At 44.4% G+C, this 22,512-nt stretch overlaps 1 protein-coding gene across 2 annotated transcripts in view; it reads right to left on the reverse strand.

Annotated features, from left to right (window-relative positions):
- The window catches only part of CALU (calumenin), a 33,120-nt gene extending 13,937 nt beyond the window's left edge, over positions 1–19,183 (reverse strand). Inside the window, exons 1-3 of one of the 2 annotated variants that reach the window (XM_030583089.1) lie at positions 19,099–19,183; positions 8,719–8,956; positions 991–1,184 (exon numbers count right to left, since the gene is read on the reverse strand). In XM_030583089.1, coding sequence (XP_030438949.1) covers positions 991–1,184; positions 8,719–8,939 — 415 coding nt within the window. In that variant the 5' untranslated portion in view covers positions 8,940–8,956; positions 19,099–19,183. Of the gene's footprint in view, positions 1–990; positions 1,185–1,253; positions 1,448–8,718; positions 8,957–19,098 lie in introns of both variants that reach the window. The other variant, XM_030582999.1, reaches the window with a different exon arrangement.
- Positions 19,184–22,512: the final 3,329 nt, after the last annotated feature.

The following is a 22,512-nucleotide window of genomic DNA, read 5'->3' on the forward strand; positions in this document are numbered from 1 at the left end:
GAAGGAGAGCCCCAGACCTCAGAGCTGTCTAAAACTGCTCAGCAGAGTAAAGTGATAGAAACAGTCCTGGAGGGACATGGATTAGCCAGAAGAGAGCAGACAAGATACGTTTTGAAAGCATGTAATACATTTCTTATGCAGACCCACAAATAGTAACACTGCTCTGCAAAATTTATTCCATCATACCACATCTGTACGCAATCAGGTTACAAGTCCCTTTGCTAGTCTTCGTTCTCCCTCACCCTTACACAAAATAGCTCCTCTCCCACCAGCTTCCCCACTTCAAAGGTCTCCACAGCTACTGCCAGTCTCTGCTTCTTGGTAAACCAGATCTAGGCCCTATGTCATAGGGGCATGGCTAAAAAAAGGGCAGGCCCCCACTGGAAGTGGAGGTGGAGTGGACAGGATATGACATTTTATTTTTTCGTCCTAAGATTAAGAAAAGACAGTTGATGTCATTGTTCAAGAGCTTCAAATTCCAAAAGTGTAGCTGTTGTTAAAAGCCAAGTGAGCCACACTTCATACAGACACAACATACTGTACCTTGCTACAGCATGGCTGCGTGTCCACAGCCACATAGATATTTCTGCAGATGTGGAAGACCACCAGTGGATAACTATTTCTAGGGAAAAGCTTTGGAGCTCCAAGTGGGATACTACAAAGCAATGGAGAGTTAAACTAAATATTAAACAAAGGGTTTTCCCAGAAGCCTTGAATAAAACTGTCAAGATTACTGCTCAGATTGAATTTTAAATTAGATTTTTAAATTAAAATGAATCAATAAAGCAGAGTTACAAAACCGTATCTTCATACAAACTTTAGCTTTTAAGATTTTTCTGCATTCTTGCCAATTTCACATGGACCTCTTACTAATATGAAGGAAAAGATTGTTCCCGGTTGACAGAGCTCTCCATGCTCTGTATTACACAACACTTCTGCTTTATTGATTAGAGACTACGGTGTCCGCAGGTTTGACATCTCGCCCCTTACCCAGGTAAGTGCCATATGTCACGTTTCTGTACTCATCCCAGGAGATTAATCCATCTTGATTCATGTCAAACTCCTGCCACTGGCGTTCGACATTGTCATACACGTACTTCTTCTGGGCCTTCTTAATCCAGGCTTTCAGCTCCCCCTCCGTCACAAACCCATCCTTATCCGTGTCTATTTTATCTACAATCATTCTACAAGACAAAACAGCAAGTTTCAAGGTGCCAGCTCCACAAAGCTTTTACCCAAGAATAAAGACCTACCTAAGATGTAGCCGTAGGTGGCATTTTTATACTCTTCCCAGGAAATGAGGCCGTCCTCATTGAGGTCGTGCCCCTTCCACTGGCGCTCTACATCCTCGTAAATCCAGCGTTTCTGTGCAAATTTAATCCAGTCTCTGAGCTCCTCCACAGTTACAAACCCGTCCTTGTCTTCATCTATTTTACTTACAATCTTTCTGTAGAAAATGCAGAGAAATGCAGGAAAGTTAAGGGAAATAAGCACATTTTAATTGGCGGCACACTGCACCTTTAGGCAGGAGCGAACAAGTCAATTCCAAACTGTAACACGGCAAGCTATCAAAACCTGCTTTCCAGCTGGTGTCATTCTATACTCTTTTGCCAGTCACACAATTTTAGAAAGTGATTTACTAGAGTGATGTAGCGAACACTTGATTCAAAATGGATGGTGCACAGTTCAGCCTCAGTATGTCACATGCTACTGGAATACTGACTTGTTCATTCCTAAGATGTTCAGTTTTTGTATTCTTCATGAAGTGTATGTCTTCTACTACTGAAGCATCCATCATTAGTCTAGAACAAACCTGGCTGCACATTTCAGCAAAATTATAATTTGCAAAGCTGTTAAGCAACGACTTGTGCGTATCTGAAACAAAAAGAAAAGACTCCACTGCCGAAGAAATACAAAAACCACTATACCGAGTCCTAGCTCACTTACATGCTCAAGCAAACAATGTAATAAAGATCCTACAGCCACAGAATGATGAAAAACTACCACATAGCGGTCACTGATCAGAACATCTGAGTGTGATGTTCACCACTCTATAAAGGAAAAAATTAAAGATGTGTGGTTTATAAAACATGGTTTGAGACCGCAGACTTTTTTCAATGACAGCTGTGAAGAAAAGCCATTGAAGGAACGCAAATATACATTCACAAATGTGTGTATTTCCCCTAGATGGAATTTGAAGATTAATGTTTGTACAGCACTTTGCTATGTAAGTGCAAATACACCTCAACTCCAATATAACGTGACCCGATATAACACAAAATTGGATATAACGCGGTAAAGCAGCACTCTGCGGGGCAGGGCTGCTTTACTGCATTATATCCAGCAGCAGGGCTTGGGTGGAGATTTAAAGGGCCCGGGGTGCCCCGCAGCGGCCGAAGCTCGGGGCTCTTTAAATCACCGCTGGAGCCCTGCTGCCACTACCCCAGGGCTCTGGCAGCAGGGCTCAGATGGTGCTTTAAAGGGCTCGGGGCTCCGGCTACTGCGGGGAGCCTTGGGCCCTTTAAATCACAGTCAGAGCCCTGCCACCACTACCCTGATATAACAGTTTCACCTATAATGCGGTTAAGATTTTTTGGCTCCCGAGGATTGTATTATATAGGGGGTAGAGGTGTACATTAATTACAGTGTTATTAATGCAAAGAGAAGTTACGATAACAGAGCAAGAGTTAAATTTGGAGTGGTTCAATATGATCAGAATCCCTTCCCCTTTCCACCCCTCCAAGATAAGCTCTAACCTTCTGAGCAGTATAGATTCTCAATAGCATGTACATAGCTGATGAACCATTTGTTGTTAATATTATTCACCAGAATTATAAATCAAATGAAAATTTCCCCACCTTCCTGCCATTGTCCCAAGCAGTGGCACCTAACTAGTTTTTAAACAAAACCAAGATACAGCACATTCTTCTAGAGAAGAGAGCTTTGTTTTCAAAACCTCCCTTGGAATCCATGCAGTTGTGTCTTTTGTTACTGCTTCACTTGCAACTGGTTGTACTAGAATTTAGGACAGTGTTTTTAAAACTTAAGTTATTTATTGCAGAACTTCTTGCATTTTAAAAACAGAAAAAGTCTGATGGCAGAAGAAGCACTGTTCAGAACAAAATATGGGGCTTTTCTAGTCCCAGGATTGCCCAAAATTCAGTGTTTTACTTTAATAAAGGACACCTGTTTAACAAAAATGTAACAAAGTATAGTTTAAGCTAGCCACTTTGAAATAATGACATTTAAAATTCATATATTAAAAGCTACTATAATATTTGAGTGTAATAATACCTCCAGCAAGACATTGTAACTGTTTGTGGGAGGGGACGATACACATGATGACTGAACTCCATTACAACATTTCTATTCTTTCATGCAGACAGACTTGTGCAGACAGCATGTCACAGTCCTAAACGTTCTCAGCCATTTCATTTATAAATATCACATCAACTCCACTCTCTACAGGTGTAATCAGTATCAGCGGTCTAGAAAGTATATAGATAACAGGCTCATAAAAGCTGACATAGCTGTGAAGAAGTATGAGACACTTAAACTCAAGTTGCAGTGGGGGAGGTTTAGGTTGGATATTAGGATAAACTTTTTCACTAGGAGGGTGGTGAAGCACTGGAATGGGTTATCTAGGGAGGTGGTGGAATCTCCTTCCTTAGAGGTTTTTAAGGTCAGGCTTGACAAAGCCCTGGCTGGGATGATTTAGTTGGGGATTGGTCCTGCTTTGAGCAGGGGGTTGGACTAGATGACCTCCTGAGGTCCCTTCCAACCCTGATATTCTATGATTCTGTGATAACACTTTCCAATGATAAGGAACATGTTGCAAGCGACTGACTTTCCCTCCCCAAAGAAGCATAATTGGATAAACATACAAGTGTTTATGAACAATATGTGGATTCAGAGTCAATACAAAACATACTAGTAGATTTGCTCAGTCGCTGGTCTAAAACTAGCAATGCTGCATCCATTGTTTAACCTCATAAGTCATACAATACTCAGCACATCATCTACTACATTCCTTCTGGAAATTATGAACATTAGTCTTCATAACCTTTTGGCTAGAGGGAATATTAAGGGCCTCATTCAGCTCCCAGTGAGAGACTTTCCACCTACTTTAATGGAAGTAAAACTAACTTACCAGAATATCTTTGTACCAGTGACTCATTTTTGTAGATGAAGCTGTCGAACAGCTTTCAGTGCAATATATCCAAGCGGTGGTGGGACTCTGCTCTAAACTTTGGAGCATCTAACTGTCAGGTTTGTGCCATTTGGTTGGTTCCTAGAATTCCAGCAATATTGGTCCAGCCTAGAATCATTTTTAATCCTCCTGTCAGAGGCACTCAGCCTTAAGGAATCTAAGAATGAAGTCACTGAATGGAGTTGCAGAGAGCTATAAAATAGCAGCTGCATAATGCCCTGATGTTCTACTTGCCTAAGGATGTTGCATCACCACTTAGGGCTAGTGGTTGGCGATATGATATGCCAAGTCACAGTACTGTCAGGACAAAAGGTAAAAGGCATGGTTTTATAGAAAAAGCCACACATCTCATAAGGCTTTGGGTAAAGTTGGTTCCATTATTTGATACCACATCCAGCCACCTACGGGCAAGACTCCCAAATCAGAAGTCATGGATATTTTAAAAACATGAGTCATGGAACTCATCATAGCCACAAGAAAAATGCAACTTCATCACATATTGATGCACAATGCAATGCATCACAGCACAATTAAGACATGATGCTTCAGTTACACCTCTACCTCAATATAATGCTGTTCTCAGGGCTGGTCCACACTACGGGGGGAAATCGATCTTAGATACACAACTTCAGCTACGTGAATAACGTAGCTGAAGTCGAATATCTAAGATCGGATTACTCACCCGTCCACACCGCACGGGATCGATGTTCGCGGCTCTCCCTGTCGATTCCGGAACTCCGTTGGGGTTGATGGAGTTCCGGAATCGATATAAGCGCGCTCGGGGATCGATATATCGTGTCTAGATTAGACGCGATATATCGATCCCCGAGCAATCGATTTTAACCCGCCGATACGGCAGGTAGTCTGGACGTAGCCTCAGGAGCCAAAAAATCTTACTGTGTTATAGGTGAAACTGCGTTATATCAAACTTGCTTTGATCCACCGGAGTGCGCAGCCCCCTCCCCTCCCCAAGCGCTGCTTTACCGCATTGCATCCAAATTTGTGTTATATCGGGTCGCACAATATCGGGGTAGAGGTCTATTTTGTGATTCCTTACACAACTCTGATATACATTCCTTTCTTTCCCACCTCTAATGCCCGGCCTGCTGGGAAGGACAGACCTCACCAGGATCCCATTTCCTCAGCACTCCCCTCATTGCCTCATGTCTGGCAGCTTATGGAATGCTCCCTGAGTCAACACTCCATTCACTTTCAGCTCAGACAGAGCACAAGGACCTGTTCCAAATACATCCGAGGAGTCCATAAGAACAGCATGTTAGACCGCATGTGGCTCTAATCAAAGGTTGAACTCCAGTTCAGTTGACAACGTGAAGATCACCAGAAAAACAGTGACTTCAGGGAACAGCCAAAAGCAGTGCTGTAAAAGCTCTGGAGCAAGAACCTTCTCAACTCCGAAGTCTGTGCTCTTTCAACAGCAGACACACAAACATGCCAGCCACGAGAATCAGCTTTAGTAGTGTGTTACGACTGACCAAGCACAATACCAGTTCAGATTCAAAAAGAGTAATGAAAGTGCCTTTCACATGTAAAACAAAGAAAAATGGCAGGTCAGAGGGAGGGCTGGGTTCGAATACCCATTCTGACATTTTAAAGGAGCAAAATGTTACCCTAGTCCCCACTCTTTCCGTTGCCAGCTTTTTCTAGCCAATAACTTAGCAGAACTGTGAAATTAAAATGCAAAGCAATGATGAAACCTAAAGGTTAGAAAAGCAAAGCAATCTGAAACGAGGAGCTCTTGCATATCTCTGCAGTCTGTAACCAGTTTCTGAGCTGCACATTTCTCTTGCACATGCTCATGCACTAGAAGAGAACCTCCTGATCTTTCCCACTAGAACATTTTCTTCACAAAAGCAATAAAAAACAAGCTTGTTTAATTTTACAACTGACAACCCAAGAAAAGCTTGTTAAACAGGCATGAAGAGCAACTTGCATTCTGAAAAAATTCATTCATTCATTGCCTCAGCAGCACTGGGAGCCCAGCACTTTGGAAGTTATGAAAAAAATGTTGGCTGGCACAGCGAACACCCAGGTGTGATTTCCACGGCAGTCTTTTGCTCCTTGAGCTGAGTGTGCCACAGAGAGGAAACATTAATTCCAGGCAGCAGGCAACCATTTTCCCATGTCAAGCAAAGGCAACTCCTTATTCCTCCAATAACCTTCTAATCTAGTCTTCCTCAGCCTGAAAGAGTATGATAGTAACAAGCACTTGAGGTTGTGGGTGTATATTTTAAAGTTAGGAAAAACTTACTCCATGGACATAACAGTCCATTTTTAAGAAAACACACCTTCACCTGAAGCATATGGTATTAGTGTCAGGGACAGAAAACTAGACTAAAATGGATCATTGAATGCAGTATAATTGTAGCTGTGTCAGTCCCAGGAAATTAGAGAGAAGTTGGTCCAACAGATATTACCTCATCCACCTTGTCTCTCTAAATGGACCATTGGCTGATACAATATGACAATGCCTATGTTCCTACCATCAGGATTCCTTTAGGAACTTGGAGGAACTGAGACAGAGAACAGAAGAAAAACACAGTGAAGGTGACATATCGTCACCTCAGTAATGTCTCCAAAACCAGTTGTCCTGCATTTGCTTTTGTTTGTGTCACTTAGAAACACTTTGGGGCAGGAGCCCTGTCTTGTCTGTTTACAGAGCACCTTCTTACATTTATGATGCAAGAACTGTGCATGAGAATTAAAAAGTGAAATTGATTGGCCTAATTTAATTGCCACGCTGAGGGGAAAAAACAGGAAGTGAAAACTAAATTGCAAAAAACAGTTTATGTTGTAATAATTTTAGTGTTAATACCATAAAAAGACATTTACGTAAGTTTTACAGTTTTTAACTTGATATAGTCCCTAAAATAAAGCTGAAAAATTTTATATTAGAGTATCTGGCAAGTTGGAAAGGCTGTGTGTGGAGGTGTTGTAGGTGGGGCACTCACAAGAGCCACTTCAACAAGAGCTTTCAGTGCTGGGTAGGCTTATGCTTCAAAGTGTAAAGCCAAATATAAACCACAGTGGTGACAGGTGCAGCTTTGTGGCACTTGGACAGAGGGGAATGCCCTGCTATGCTGAAGAGCAAAAGACTGCTGTGCCCCAGCTCTTACTGTATCCTTCTCAAGGTCGTACCCTGGCATTATCAAGGGAGCCAATTAGACAAAGTAGGAAGACAAAAGTTAATTAAAAAGCATGCTATTTTCATTAGCTTGTGCCAATGGATGTGTTTTTTGTGCTGCAGATGCCTCTTAGATGGGAATTAATATGGCTAGAGAGCCCAGCTGCTGCCAGGGGGTTTTAGTTCTTCCTTACGATAGGAGTCAAGCTTTGTTCAACTAACGACAGCTTGCCAGCACCCAGTTACCTTAAACTGTATGGAGTGGAGCAAAGAGCAAAGCTATTTATTTTGATTTAGACATTGTACCAATCTGTAGCTCATTTGGCTCTTGGATATTATAAGCCCAGCATCAGTGTTCCCTCCAATTCTTCCCCACACGTGTGTGGAATGAATTTTGTTACGTAAACCAATATGGAGGTGATGCACGTGACATCACCTCCATACTGGGGCACATAACAAAATTCATGTGGCGGGGTGGGCCCAAGGGGTTTGGAATGTGGAAGGGGGCTCAGGACTGGGGCACAGGGTTGGGGTACAGGCAGGTGAGGACTCCGGCTGGGGGTGTGAACTCTGGGGTGGGGCCAGGGATGAGGGCTGGGACAAAGGGTTGGAGCGGGAGGGGGGTGAGGGCTCTGGCTGGGGTGTGGGCTCTGGGGTAGGGCCAGGGTTGAGGGGTTTGGGCTACAGGCTGCGCCGTGGAGAGAGGACTCCCCCCTAGTTCCCTCTCCCTGCAGCACCACCTGGGGGGAAAGGGGGAGGCATCTCTCCCTGCTGCAGTAGCTCCGGGGCTGGGGCCATGGGACAGATGCCTTTCCTCCAGCTGTAGCAAGTCTGGGTTGGGGGACCAGGGGAGGGGTGCCTCTCCCCACTGGCCGTAGCAGGTCCGGGGCTGGGCTGGGCTGGAAGCCGGGGAAGGGGCGCCTCTCCCGCCAGCCGCAGCATGCCCGGGGCTGGGCTGGGGAGAGGCATCTTAATAGGCTACTGCATGGCCACGTAACTTAGAGGGAACTTAGCCCAGCATGCAATGTTATAACTGGATATGAGAGGCAAGACCATATTGCATGATGAGACCCCTAAAGAAACAGCTCCATATTAAAGATGAGAAGTGCTGCAGACAACCTATGACTTCACAAGACTACATTTGACTTGTTAGTCAATAGTGGTTCAAATGTGACTTCTGAACCCCATTTATAGTTTTAAATTACAAACATTTGTACCAGTCACCTGGTATAGAAGAAATATCAATATACTTGAGTTTTAGGATTACACTTCAAAGAATGGGAAAACTATTTTGCAAAATTCCAGATGAGTAAAAGTGTGAGGTAGTTCTTCTGACACGAAGTAAAAAGCTAGTTAATTTCCTTACCCAAGTCTCTCCTTGCTCTCCTCTGGTGTCAGCTGGTCAAAGGTTTTGGCGTCATCTGCACCAAGGAAAGCATCATGGTCATACTCAAAGTTCTGTGCATCATCATGGACTTTGTCACTGAGTTGTGGGTCATGGTGAACACGGTCCTTCTTGTCCGTGGGTTTGGTCAGAACACAGATCGCACAAAGGGATAGGTACACAAGGAACTGCTGAATGGTCATGACGATTCAAGATGAACCTTTGGGATATTAACAGATAAATCATTTAGGTGTTTACTTAAAATATATGGAGATATATACCTATCTCATAGAATTCAAAGGGACCCTGAAAGGTCATTGAGCCCAGCCCCCTGCCTTCACTAGCAGGACCAAGTACTGATTTTGCCCCAGATCCCTAGGTGGCCCCCTCAAGGACTGAACTCACAACCTTGGGTTTAGCAGGCCCTCCCCGTTTGCTTCTCCCAAGATACTCATTCAGATTCAGATTCTGTGTTAATAATGAAGGATGGATGAATCCAGACACCTGGAATTTCTGCCCAACTTTTCATTTTGTTCTGCCTTACTCACACACAGATTACAAGCAGCCACTGCACTTCAATAGGGCCCCTCTGAGGCTATCAACACCCCGCAGATCTGCCTTCAGCAAGGCTCTTCCAAGACCTTTGTCGTCAAGTCCACAACTAGTGTCTTCATATGGTTTAAAAAATACAGTTGAATCTGTTTAAAGTTATGGGAGTTTGAAACTTGCATACTGAACAGGCACAATTTTTTGCTGTGTTTCCAGGTGCACACAAGTGTGTTATGCATGCAGGCACACACCACTAATTAAGTCTGCAGTCTTCAAAACTGGTTTGCTCATATCAATTGTCCATGCCTTTTAAATTAGAGCCAATTTTCTTATAAGCTTGTCTTATTTTGTAGCTCACAATTAGACCTAAACAATTTGAGCCAAGTCTGAAGTCAGTTGGGTCAATAATTTTGAAGTTATTAATATTTAAAATTGACAAGTCTTGGTTAATTGTTATCTCATACAGGTTTGTTCTGTTTTGTTTAAGTTTTTATATTATGCTCATCAGCAGGATATACAATTGTCTTGCAGACATAAGGAATCCACTGAAGTCAATGGGACTCCATATTAGTGGATCCCATTTAAGGATTGGGTCCTTCGCCTACCAGACAAACAGACACTATTAAGCCTTTGGCAAATCGTTGCTTTAAGTATAGGTCCTACACTACAAGTGTTATAGTGATAACTGCAGCACAGACACTTACTACAGCAACAAAAGAATTATTTTCGGTCCCTGTAGTAAATCTACCCTTCCCATAGGCAATAGCTAAGTTGATGGAAGAATTATTCCATTGACCTCTTGGTACTTACACCAGAGCTTAGGTTGACAGAACGACATCTCCTGGGTGTGTGTGTGTGTGTGAATTTTTCACATCCCTGAGGAACGTAGTTTGATAGATCTAAGTTTTAGATGTGGATAAGCCATAAGTCTACAAATGCATAGTGCACTAATGACAGAGAGGCAACTGTCACCTAGGTCCTGTCGGTCACAGAACTAGGATATTCTCCGCAACATATTTTCCCCCTTAACAAATCCTGGGGGACCAGCAGCAAAAATCTACATTACTACCTTAAAGTTGCAGTGTTAAGGACTAAATCAAAACACAATCAAGTTATTCTAATCCTATGATTAACCATATTTAATGTCTATTAAAAAGATGCTCCATTTCTTTCAAATGTGAGGAATTATATTAGCATCATCTCTATCGGAGGTGCAGCAATATTGAATAAAAACAAAAACAAAACCCCAAAGATGTACAGCCCTCCAGACAAACACTTAATTCACCATTGTCAAACTCATTCTGTGCAGAGGGTTGAATTTCACTTTAAATCATTTTCTGTGGTTTTGGGAAAATTTTAAGACTATATAATTTTAAGACTCTTCTTGATCTACAACAGAACTCCTACTGATGTCAATGTAAAGTCTGCACAAAGATTAATGGTAAAATGTAGTCTTAAAATAGAAAATAAACATGTTTAGTTCACTAACATCTTGTATTCAGCATCACTCTATGGGAAAACTCTCACTTCAACCTCCTTTCTCTACTTCTCTTCCACTTCCTGGGTCTTTATACTGCTTCTCCTTTCTTCCTTCTGCATTTCCTTCACTAAAGTAACTCCCAAATCCACCCACTATGGTTTCACTCCTACTCTTTCCCTATGCCATCTGCAATGATCAGAAACAAATTAGTTAATGATGACATTTAAAAATGTATCATTAAGCTTTAGAGTTAACACACCAGTTAGATTAATAGGGACAGGGAGGTACACCTGAGCACAACTGTTTCAGGCTGTCTGCACACTCAAGACGACAATGTTGCTTTTCGCAAAGCAAATTTGGCAACTGAGAGAGTCAGAAACTGTTTTTTAAACAAAATTCTGCAGAATCTAAGATTTTAACATTCCATGTAAGCCACATCCTGTCCACACAGCCTTATGGTTTGACACCATTGATCTAGATCAAGGATCGGCAACCTTTGGCACGTAGCCTGCCACGAAAAGTCCCTGGCGGGCTGGGCCTGTCTGTTTACCTGCAGTGTCTGCAGGTTCGGCCCAGCGCAGCTCCCACTGTGCGATTTGTCTTCCCAGGCCAATGGGGAGTGGAGGAAGGGCAGCCAGCACATCCCTCAGTCTGCGCTGCTTCTTGCAGCCCCCATTGGTCTGGGGCGGGAGACTGCGGCCAGTGAGAGCTGCAATTGGCCGAACCTGCCGATGCTGCAGGTAAACAAACCAGCCCAGCCCGACAGGGGCTTTCCATGACGGGTTGCATGCCAAAGGCTGCCGATCCCTGACCTCGATGCTACTTTATCGCCTGCAAATTAAACACAGGTGCTATCTCTAAAAGTGATCAAGTTGAAGGTTGCAGCCAAATTAGAAATAATACATTGCAGACAGGTACTACAACGATGCACAGCCTGGATTAAAAGACAATGAATGGCTTGTGAGTTGTGCAAATACACATTGAAGGCTTATGTTTAACTTGCCACAGTTCAAATACTGAAGTTTGATTTATTAGATTCATGCAGTAAGAAGATTCAACTTTTTACAGCCATCATATCCCTAATTGTCCTTAGCCCAACACATCCAATACAAATAGGTAACAACAACTGTAGACTATTTATTTTGAATCCTGATCAGTTAGTTCAGTAGTCTTCAAACCCTAGAATCAGATTACAAATGCACATCTCTTCCCTGCGCCCCACACCTTTCTAGGAGACAGATATTATGTAAAAATGGACTCACAAAGAGTAAACTATTCTAGTCTCCGCCGGTAAGCAATTGTCTCTCCCATCTCCCACACAAATATTACCTTTGATTATCTGATTTAATTAGTCATAACTTGGATTTAGAAGTATGAGTAGGTAACATACATATACCAAATATCTAAATCCTAGGCACTCACATTCACCCACTATGGTGCAAGTGGAGACGTTTACATAAAGAATAAAATCCTGCAAGAAGAGCTTTATAAAACTAAGTTCTGTTTCACAGAAATAGGAGTCATGAAAAAAGCCTCCCACATTAGTTTAAACTACATCAAGAGGTTAAAAAGAAAAGTTTGCCATCCTTTAAGCAAGTGAAACAGGTAGGAAAAGTTAAATAAATACTTAAACAGTTACTTGAGTCTTCTTGTAATGTCACAGTATTTCTGTTGTTTAAGTGGAGCATAACCGCATTACAAATATTAGTTTAAGATGATATAAATATCACAGTAAAAAATAACATCCAACGGATCTGTGCAGTCTGTTTGCCACATGAACCAATGTGAAGTTGTTAGGATGAGATTCAATGCCACATTCAACACAGATGTAGGTTTCCCAGGCCATGGAAGAGATTAGAGGTTATTATGACAGAAGAAATAATCAGATGAAGATAATCCTGCTAGTTCAGTTTCGGTTTTGGGCTGGGTGGTTGGAGTTCAAGGAATTCCAAGCTGGGAACTAAGCTTCCTGAACCCCCAGAAGGACCAGTTTGAGGGGTCCTGGTTGTGCCTACAAGCTCTGCTGTAGCCTGCGTTCCTGTTGTCCAATAAACCTTCTGTTTTACCGGCTGGCTGAGAGTCACAGAGTCCCAGGAAGAGGGGTGCAGGACCGGACTCCTCCATACTCCATAACACCCGGAGGATATGAAGTTAAAATAGATGGAACAAGCAGCCCTGACAAAGAGCTCCACCATTCATATTAAGAAAGAGCTCTGTATTTGGAGTTGCCGGTCTCAAAGCAGATCTCATTATAACTTGTGATATTGAGGCTAGACGTACAATGGTTATAAACGACAAAGCCTATATCTCAATCATGGTATGTCTTCATGTTCTGGTTCTTATCTATGAGAAGATTTAGAAGAATCAGTAGGTACTCAGAGTGGCAGAATAAAATAAAGGTAGAGCGAGACTTCAAAGATTTGAACTGTTTTGCTTAGAGAGATGTGTAAGAAAGAATATTACAGAGGACATACAGCATAATGCATGGTAAAGAGAAGGCAAAAGAGGAGCCCATATTTAATTACTCATAATACAGGAACAAAGGGACATTAAATGAAATCTAAAGGCTGACAGTAACTAAATGTGCCCTTACATACACACACAATTCATAGTATCAGAGGGTAGCCGTGTTAGTCTGGATCTGTAAAAGCAACAAAGAATCCTGTGGCACCTTATAGACTAACAGACGTTTTGGAGCATGAGCTTTCGTGGGTGAATACCCACTTCCTCAGATGCATGTAATGGAAATATCCAGGGGCAGGTATATATATGTGTGCTAGCAAGCAAGCTAGAGATAATGAGGTCAGTTCAATCAGGGGGGATGAGGCCCTGTTCTAGCAGTTGAGGTGTGAAAACCAAGAGAGGAGAAACTGGTTCTGTAATTGGCAAGCCATTCACAGTCTTTGTTCAATCCTGAGCTGATGGTGTCAAATTTGCAGATGAACTGAAGCTCAGCAGTTTCTCTTTGAAGTCTGGTCCTGAAGTTTTTTTGCTGCAGGATGGCCACCTTAAGATCTGCTATAGTATATTATAGTATAGTATAGCCATGAACATATCTACTCTGAAGAGAGATAACACCCAGCAAACTTGACTTGCCACTGAGACTCTCATGCAATTATTCTGTTTGATTTAATTTAATTTTGGGACCATGCTGCAATTGCAACATTATTGTTCGTTATTTCATGTTTTGATATTCTAATCAAGAAACATAACTGTACTACTTTAAACAAAAAGTTCTGCCTGTAAAGATCTCAAAATGCTTTACAAACACTAATTCAGGTCTCACAACACTGCTCCAGCCATAAACATTATGATTATGAAAATTATTAGTAATTATATACTGCTTTACATTTTCAAAGCTCTTACAAACACAAGAAATGTGATAGCAGATGCTTCAGAGAAAAATTTTAATATTCTATAATGAAATTGAAAATTTCCAGAAACGCCTCCTGGTAAAGGAAGTTTTTTGCCAACCGCAAGAAGTTAGCAGTTGGCTTAATTCCTGAAGCATGAGGGTTTATATCTTTTATGAATATTTATCCTAATGCAAATAATATCCATAATTTGGTTAAAGTGTCTAATCCTACTAAGCTGTTGACCTCGGTATCTTGTTCTGTTCATTCCATGGGTTAACTAAGCATCACATTTCCTTTTATAAGGTTTAAATGTGTTGCTTTTTTGTTTGCTGTATGTCCCCATGTTCTTGTATTATGGGAAAGATGAAGTGGGAACAGCCAAATGACTTTCTCTATACTATGTCATTTTTATATTTCTCTATTTTGTGCCATGATTTTTTCTACTCTCTAACTTAAGTTGTCCTAACCTTTTTAATTGCTCCTCATGTAAAAGTCTTTCCATGCTTCTAGTCAGTTTTATAGCCCTTCTCTGAACCTTATGAGCTGGGATGACCAGAACCACAGTATTCAGGTGGAGAGTAAGCATCATATTAAGGCAGTGGTCCCCAACATGGTGCCCGCGGGTGTCATGGCGCCCATGGGGGAATCTTAATGCACCCGCGTGCTGGCCCCTGGGAGAGCACCCGTCAAAATGCTGCCAAATTTCAGCGGCATTTCGGTGGGGACGCCTCTTGATGACGACACTTGTCGCCAACAAGTGATGTCATCAAGATGCGTCACTCCCAAATTTCGGCGGGGACACCTCTCGATGACGTCATTTGTCGATGGCAAGCAGCGTCATCAAGAGGCGCAGCTGCTGAAATGCTGCATAATTTCGGCGGCATTTCAGTCGGTGCTCCACCGCCACAGTGGTCCTTTGTCTGGCACCCACCAGCTGAAAAGGTTGGGGATCACTGTATTAAGGTGTCTCCATATTACAATTATGTTTTGAAACCTGTTTGTAATGGTTTCATATAACACTGTTACAATGACAGAGGCAGAATTGTGTCCATTGAAGTTTTTCTCCCTTAGAGATGCCTGAATCATCTATAAGCCCACTCCTCAGATGCAACCTACCCTGTATTAATCAGCATTTTCTGGGAAAACTCAGAGCACTCTAATGACACGCACACAGAATATTTCAAGTAAATAATACTCCCAGCTCTCTGTGTTTGGACACACCAGAGTGTAAAGAGAAACCTGCAAAACCAAACACAGTTAAGGGGTCCTATCCACACCAGAAAAATACCCACAAAAACACTAAGGTTTGCAAGACTGGTTACAGGAAGACAACCATTTGTCAGACACCATTTGTCAGACTAGTCTTCTGGTAGGGATGATGCTGTTAGAAGCCACAATTGCAGAGTTTCATCCATGCTGCATGTGGACACAAACGACATTCTGAAACAGTTAGTTGGTTCTAACCTGTAAAGTTGCAGCATGGACAGGACCATAATCATTTCAGGGTGGATAAAATCAATTTAAAAAAATGTTTTTTTAGTTGATTTTTTATTTAATCTGGATTTTGTTTGATAAAATGCTTTTTGAGGAAAAACCTATCTAAAGATCAAGATACATTATAGCTGAAAGATATCTCATCATGGAATAAGGATTATAAATTCTAATTCTATAGTATGAGACAATATATTCATTTAATGTCTAAGAAAAGTTTTGTAAATGAGTTCCAATAGTTCATGGATCAGGGTCCTATCTTATCGGGTTCCACGGGCTTCTGTATAGATTATTTAGATTACTCTTTCTATCTACCCAATGGGACTCAGTGCTCACTCTAGAAGAGACCATCAGAGATGCTTAGTTTTGTAGTTCTCAAACCATGGACGTGTCTCCCCAGAGGTAACATGCTTGTTAACAGCAAAAATGTTTTTGAATAAATAATATATAGAGGTGAGAAATAACAGAGCTCAATTCTATTGTCCCTCTGCAAATTTGTGTACACAACATCAATCCCTTATTTCTCTCTAAAAGTGCCAAGTTTCAAAAAGTTCAACAACTAGAAGATTTTGGGGGGCGGACTAAATCTGGACAAGGGGAAAAAGTCTGGAGATAAATGTAAGAAATGAGGGACATATATTTTAACAAAACCTGGATTTTTTTATTCAACAGCAAAAATATGCTTAATACATATTGTTGTTTTAATTAAATAAAACAATTTCAATGTCTGTCTGGTTATGTTTGCCTCATAATACAGCATGGCAAGAAAATCCTCCAAATATTAATGATTAACCTGTTAAACTGGAGATATTTATGAAGTCATTGGGAGGTGAACTATCTGCTTCAATTACCTTTGGTAAATGAAATAACCAATCATTCATTTTCTGATATAGCTGTAAAACTAATCTAAAAAGTTTTCAAAATAAATCACTGTTTAAAAATGTATAGGGTGTACCTTCTACAAATGAAACCTACATCTCTGAGTTGTGAAGAATATGTATAACCAACAAGAATGCACTTTTACGTAGAAAACCATGATTAAATCGTCCTCCTGACTAGTGATTTAATCAAATCCACTCTGAATCATTTTCACACTATCCAAACATTAGACTCTCTGACACAATCATACCCACGATCAGAGATTTTGTTCCAATTCAATGTTGTAAACAAGAGAAAAATCTTTAGATAAAGTTAATACTAACAAGAAAGTTTTCCACAAGTCATCAACAGTTCTGTTTATATAATATGACAAAACTTTTGCAACATCTAAAGACCCTCTAAATTATGTTACAATCAATAGGAAAATCAAGCCACTATTTACCTCACTGATGTAAGTTTTTCCCACAAAGTCACAATAAGCAAGCCATGAACTAACAGTATGTTTATAATCAACATCAGCCCACTCTGTTAAGCTACCTGCATAAATGGGTACGGGGGTTCATTGCTAAGTACTAGGAAGTGGTAATTAATGGAGTTGAGAGATCTGTACTTGCAACAATAAGAGCTCATAGCAATCTTAACTTGTTTACAACCTTCTGAATGCTGATTTCATGTTATTCTTTTCTTGCATTTGCAGCAAGAGGTCAGTCACAACAGTGCAACACCTGAACGGCTCTTAGGCCAAGACCCCCTTATACTAGGTGCCAATGACTAGAGCTCCTAGGTGCTACATTAAAAGAAAAAACTCTCTTCCAGCACACAGGAAAAAAAAAGGACACAACGGCTCAATAAACCTTGCAATTATGCTCAAGTTTGTCCTTTAATAATATTGACATGGAAACAGCTCATGGCCTATTGATTTGTCTTGTCACATAGAAACACCAAGTCTTTACTCATGATCCTGGTTGAAAGTCAGGAGGTGCAGTACATACGTACTCTGCTGGTGGTGGAGACAGGGAATGTTTGACATTGCTCAAATTACTGCTCTAGTCAAATACAAAAAAATATTTACTGACTTTGAAGTTTTTCCATTTCAAAGGCAGATGGTTACAGCAAAGGTCACTGCTGTATAGGCTGGGCAAGGGGAAAAGAATGCAACCACCCTCAGCATGAGGCATGGAGAAACAGCTGTAATATCCAACTGCAGTGTTTTCATAGAGATAACTATTTTAGAGAGATTACTTCACATGCCTCCCATGTAACTAGTATGTCAAGTCACAGATCCTCTGAGAGAAAGTATCATAGAAAAGCAAAATTACATATTTAAAGGCATTTATACAGGTTTTTTTAATCAACTCAGTATCTAAACTCTTAGTTTCAGTAAACATCAATATGAGTAATGGTGAGAAACAGTACAGCAATTTACTGTGTATGAAAAAATTCATTCACCCACACAGCTGACACTTTGACAGTTTCAAACATTATTTGGCTCTTCTGTTAACATTCAGTGAACAATGAGACATGCTGGTTTTTATGAAATAACAGATTCAATTTTGAAGTGGAACACCTCCTCTCAATTTCTCAAGGGGTGATGCAATAAATCAGCGTGAATGACCATCCAATGAGCCACAGGCCATTCCAGATAAACGTACAGGGTCACACCCTAGGTCTAAAGAGCTTTTTTAAATAGTGACAGACTTCGGGCCCTTAAAAGTCATATAAGCATAGCTCAGTGGTTTGAGCATTGGCCTGTTAAACCCAGGGTGGTGAGTTCAACCCTTAAGGGAGCCACTTAGGGATTTGGGGCAAAAAACAGTACTTGGTCCTGTTGTTAAGGTAGGGGGCTGGACTCACTGACCTTTTGATGGCCCTTCCAGTTCTAGGAGATAGGTACATCTCCAATTATTTATTAAGTGTCTTGAGGGTGCCCCTAAATCTCTGACTGTCAGAAGCTGGGCTTGGACAACAGAAGATGGATCGATCACTCAGTAATTGCCCTGTTCTGGTCACTCCCTCTGCAGCCCCTGGCACCACCTGTTGGCAGACAGGGCATTGGGCTATCCCAGCTGGGCCGTGCTTGTGTTCTGTGTACTGCCCAGCGCCCAACACGCACAGGAGCCTTGTAAATAATGAAGGCGCTTGCTGGATTAAGTCTCACGCCATCAGCCCCCGCTCTCAGGGCCCCTGAACCCCCTCCCCCTCGCGGTGCTGAAGCCACCGCCCGCCCATGCCCTGGGCTGCCCCCGCCGACCCCGGCTGGACGCGCCGCGCAGACACGCCGGGGCAGTTACCCGGGGCTCGGGGCCCGGACGTGCCGCCGAGGGGGCGGCCCACGCCAGGGCGGGGAACAAAGGCGCTACCCCTCCCCCCGCTTCAGGCGGCGGAACGTCGCGGCCAAGCCGCCGCGCGAACCCCGGGGCAGGGCGCGCCCCCAGGCCGCCCCCTCAGCCCGAGGCTCCCCCAGCCCGGGGCGCCGCCCTGCCCCGAGCCCCAGGCCCCCCGGCCGGGGAGGGGGCCCGGCCCAGGCGGTCACCTCCCTCCTCCCGGGGGGAGACAGGCCCCGGCGCCAGCGGGTGACAGAGGCCGACAACCCCCCACCCCAGGTACCTTCACCCGCCAGGCGCCCTCCGGCTCCGTTCTCCCTCAGCTCGCCGCACAGACCGGAAACAGCGGCGCCAGCACCGCCCCCCCCGGCCACCCAATCAGGAATCGCCCCCGCCTCCCTCGCCGCCACGCGCGGGGCGCGGATTGGCCGCCCCTTCCCGTTCCCTCCTATCGCGCGGCGGCGCCGCAGGGCTACGACGACTCCGCCTGGATTGGCTGGAAAGCGCCACGTCCTCAGGCGCGCGCCGGCTCGCGGATCCGCCCACTTCGGGGCTTCCCTCATCCCTGCGCAGGCGCGCCGGCCTCGGGGGAATCTCTTCTCTGCGCAAGCGTCGGCGCCGAGGCTGAGGGCTGCCACGAGCGCAGAGGAGTGGGAGGGGCGCGAGGGCAGGGAGTGACCGTTAGAAAGGGCGGGAAGAGCAGCCCCTGACCGTTAGAAAGGGCGGGAAGAGCAGTCCCTGACCGTTAGAAAGGGCGGGAAGAGCAGTCCCTGACCGTTGTCTGAGGGGGCGAGGGGCCCTGTTCACCTGCCTGAGCTTGTGAGTGAGTCGGCTGAGGCCGGAGTCGGAGGGAACGCGGATCTCGGGGGCGCCGCCGCCGCCGCCCAGTTAGTGAGGAGAGCGTCATCCCGGCGGTGGGGTCTCGGTGCCGCGCTGGAGCAGTAACGTGGGCAGTGGGCATCCCGCGCTGGGGCAAGTAGAGCTGGTGGGGAACCCCTGGAGCCTGGCGATGGATTTGAGAATTCCGGGATCCATGGCCCACGCGTGGGTTCGTGAGAACCCCCTGCTTGGTAGGGCCAGAGCTGTAGTCTGACATCCAGGCGGCTGGGATGCTGATATTCCTATGTTAGTCTCATGGCGTATCGGGTGGAAGGACCTCAGGAGGTGTCTAGTCCAGCCCCCTGCTCGAAGCAGGACCAACCCCAACTAAATCAGCCCAGCCAGGGCTTTGTCAAGCCTGACCTTAAAAACCTCTAAGGAAGGAGATTCCACCACCTCCCTTGGGAACCCATTCCAGTGCTTTACCACCCTCCTAGTGACAAAGGTTTTCCTAATATCCAACCTAAACCTCCCCCACTGCAACTTGAGACCATTACTCCTTGTTCTGCCATCTGCCACCACTGAGAACAGTCTAGATCCATCCTCTTTGGAGCCCCCTTTCAGGTATTTGAAAGCAGCTATCAAATCCCCCCTCATTCTTCTCTTCTGCAGACTAAATAATCCCAGTTCCCTCAGCCTCTCCTCATAAGTCATGTGCCCCAGCCCCCAATCATTTTTGTTGCCCTCCGCTGGACTCTTCAATTTTTTCACATCCGTCTTGTAGTGCAGTGCCCAAAACTGGACACAGTCTCCACATGATGCCTCACCAATGTCGAATAGAGAAGGATGATCACATCCCTCGATCTGCTGGCAATGCCCCTACTTATACAGCCCAAAATGCCATTAGCCCTCTTGGCAATAAGGGCAAACTGCTGACTCATATCCAGCTTCTCATCCACTGTAACTTCTAGGTCCTTTTCTGTAGAATTGCTGCCTAGTCATTCGGTCCCTAGTCTGTAACAGTGAATGGGATTCTTCCTTCCTAAGTGCAGGACTCTGCACTTGTCCTTGTTGAACCTGATCAGATTTCTTTTGGCCCAATCATCTAATTTGTCTAGGGCCCTCTGTATTCTATCTCTACCCTCCAGTGTATCTACCATTCCTCACAGTTTAGTGTCATCACAGGCGCCAACTTTCATTGGTGCTGGTGGGTGCTCAAGCCCCCCGTCCCGACTCAGCCTCCTCCCTGCCCCATTGTACCCCTCCCCAAATCCTGGCCCCGCCTCTTCCCTGAGTGCGCTGCGGTCCTCCTCCTCCCCCCCCCCAGTTGTTTCAGACGGCAAGCACTGGGAAGGAGTGGGGAGAAGCACGATGCGGCAGTATGCTCGGGAGGAGGTGGAGCGGAGGCGGAGGTAAGCTGACGCGGGGGGGAGTGCGGCAGGGAGCTGCTGGTGGGTGCAAAGCACCCGCCAATTTTTCCCCGTGGGTGCTCCAGCCCTGGATCACCCACGGAGTCATCGCCTATGAGTGTCATCTGCAAACTTGCTGAGGGTGCAGTCCATGCCATTCTCCAGATCATTAATGTTGCTGGTGATGCACCAATTCCAAAGGCATAGTGCCTGCATACATAGGGGGTATGATTGCACTCCCTCCTGGCAGTTTATATAAAACATACAGCAGTGGTCCCCAACCTTTTTGTCTGGCAGGTGCTAGACAAAGGACCACTGCGGGGGTGGAGCACCCACCAAAATGCTGCCGAATTTCAGCGGCGACGCCTCTCGATGACGCCACTTGCTGTCGACAAGTGACGTCATCGAGAGGCGTCGCTGCCGAAATTCGGGAGCGACACCTCTTGATGACGTCGCTTGTCGACGGCAAGAGGCGTCATCGAGAGGCGGCACCGCCGAAATTCGGGGGCAACGCCTCTTGATGTTGTCGCTTGTCGATGGCAAGCAGTGTCATCGGGAGGTGTTGCCACAGAAATTCGTGGGTGACGCCTCTCGATGACATCGCTTGTTGATGACAAGCGGCGTCATCGAGAGGCGCGTCTGCCAAAATGCCGCTGAAATTCGGCGGCATTTTGGCGGATGCTCTCCCGGGGGCCAGGACGCGGGCGCATTAAGATGCCCCCGCGGATGTCATGGTGCCCGCTGGCACCGCGTTGGGGACCCCTGAAATACAGGCTATATTGTCTGTAAGGATTTTGATAGCATTGTTCTTGATTAAAGGGAGAAAGTGCTTGCATGCATTTCAGACTGCCATTAGCTCCAATAAGTTTATGTGCAGGTTGGACTCCGCTGGGGACCAGCGGTCTTGGATCATACTGTTGTGTAGATGTGCCCCCAACCTATTAGGGAAGTGTCTGTCATGATTGTCATGGTTGGAGTTTTGTTGGAAAGGGACTCCTGAGCAGATATTCTTTGGTTGTGTCCACCATGTTAGTGTGTCTTTTGCTCTGCACGGCATTGTGAGGCATCTGTTGAGAGAGTGCCTATGTGGTATATACACTTGTGACGGTGCTGCCCATGGGAACCAGCTGAGGTCACTCAATTAGGGTGAACTGCAAACAGAACAGGGCAGACAAACCCTAGAAGCTGGTGGTTATTCCAATACTTAGGTTTACCAACCAGCACAAAACAGCTTCTGTAGTACCTCACTAGTTATTCAGAAGTTCAAACAATGCAGTTCCCTTAAAGTGCCCAGCCTCAGGCCTCCATTCAGACACACCTGTCAGATATGATGATGATTACTGAAAATCTTATCACATCATATAAAAGAAAAGGTTCTTCCAATCCCAAAGGATCAGCCACATACCCAGGTTCAATTATAACTTACATCTTACCCAAAATACACGCCACAGCCAATTCTTATTAACTAA

This window comes from Gopherus evgoodei, chromosome 1, assembly GCF_007399415.2.
Source record: "Gopherus evgoodei ecotype Sinaloan lineage chromosome 1, rGopEvg1_v1.p, whole genome shotgun sequence".
Lineage (NCBI taxonomy): Eukaryota > Metazoa > Chordata > Testudines > Testudinidae > Gopherus > Gopherus evgoodei.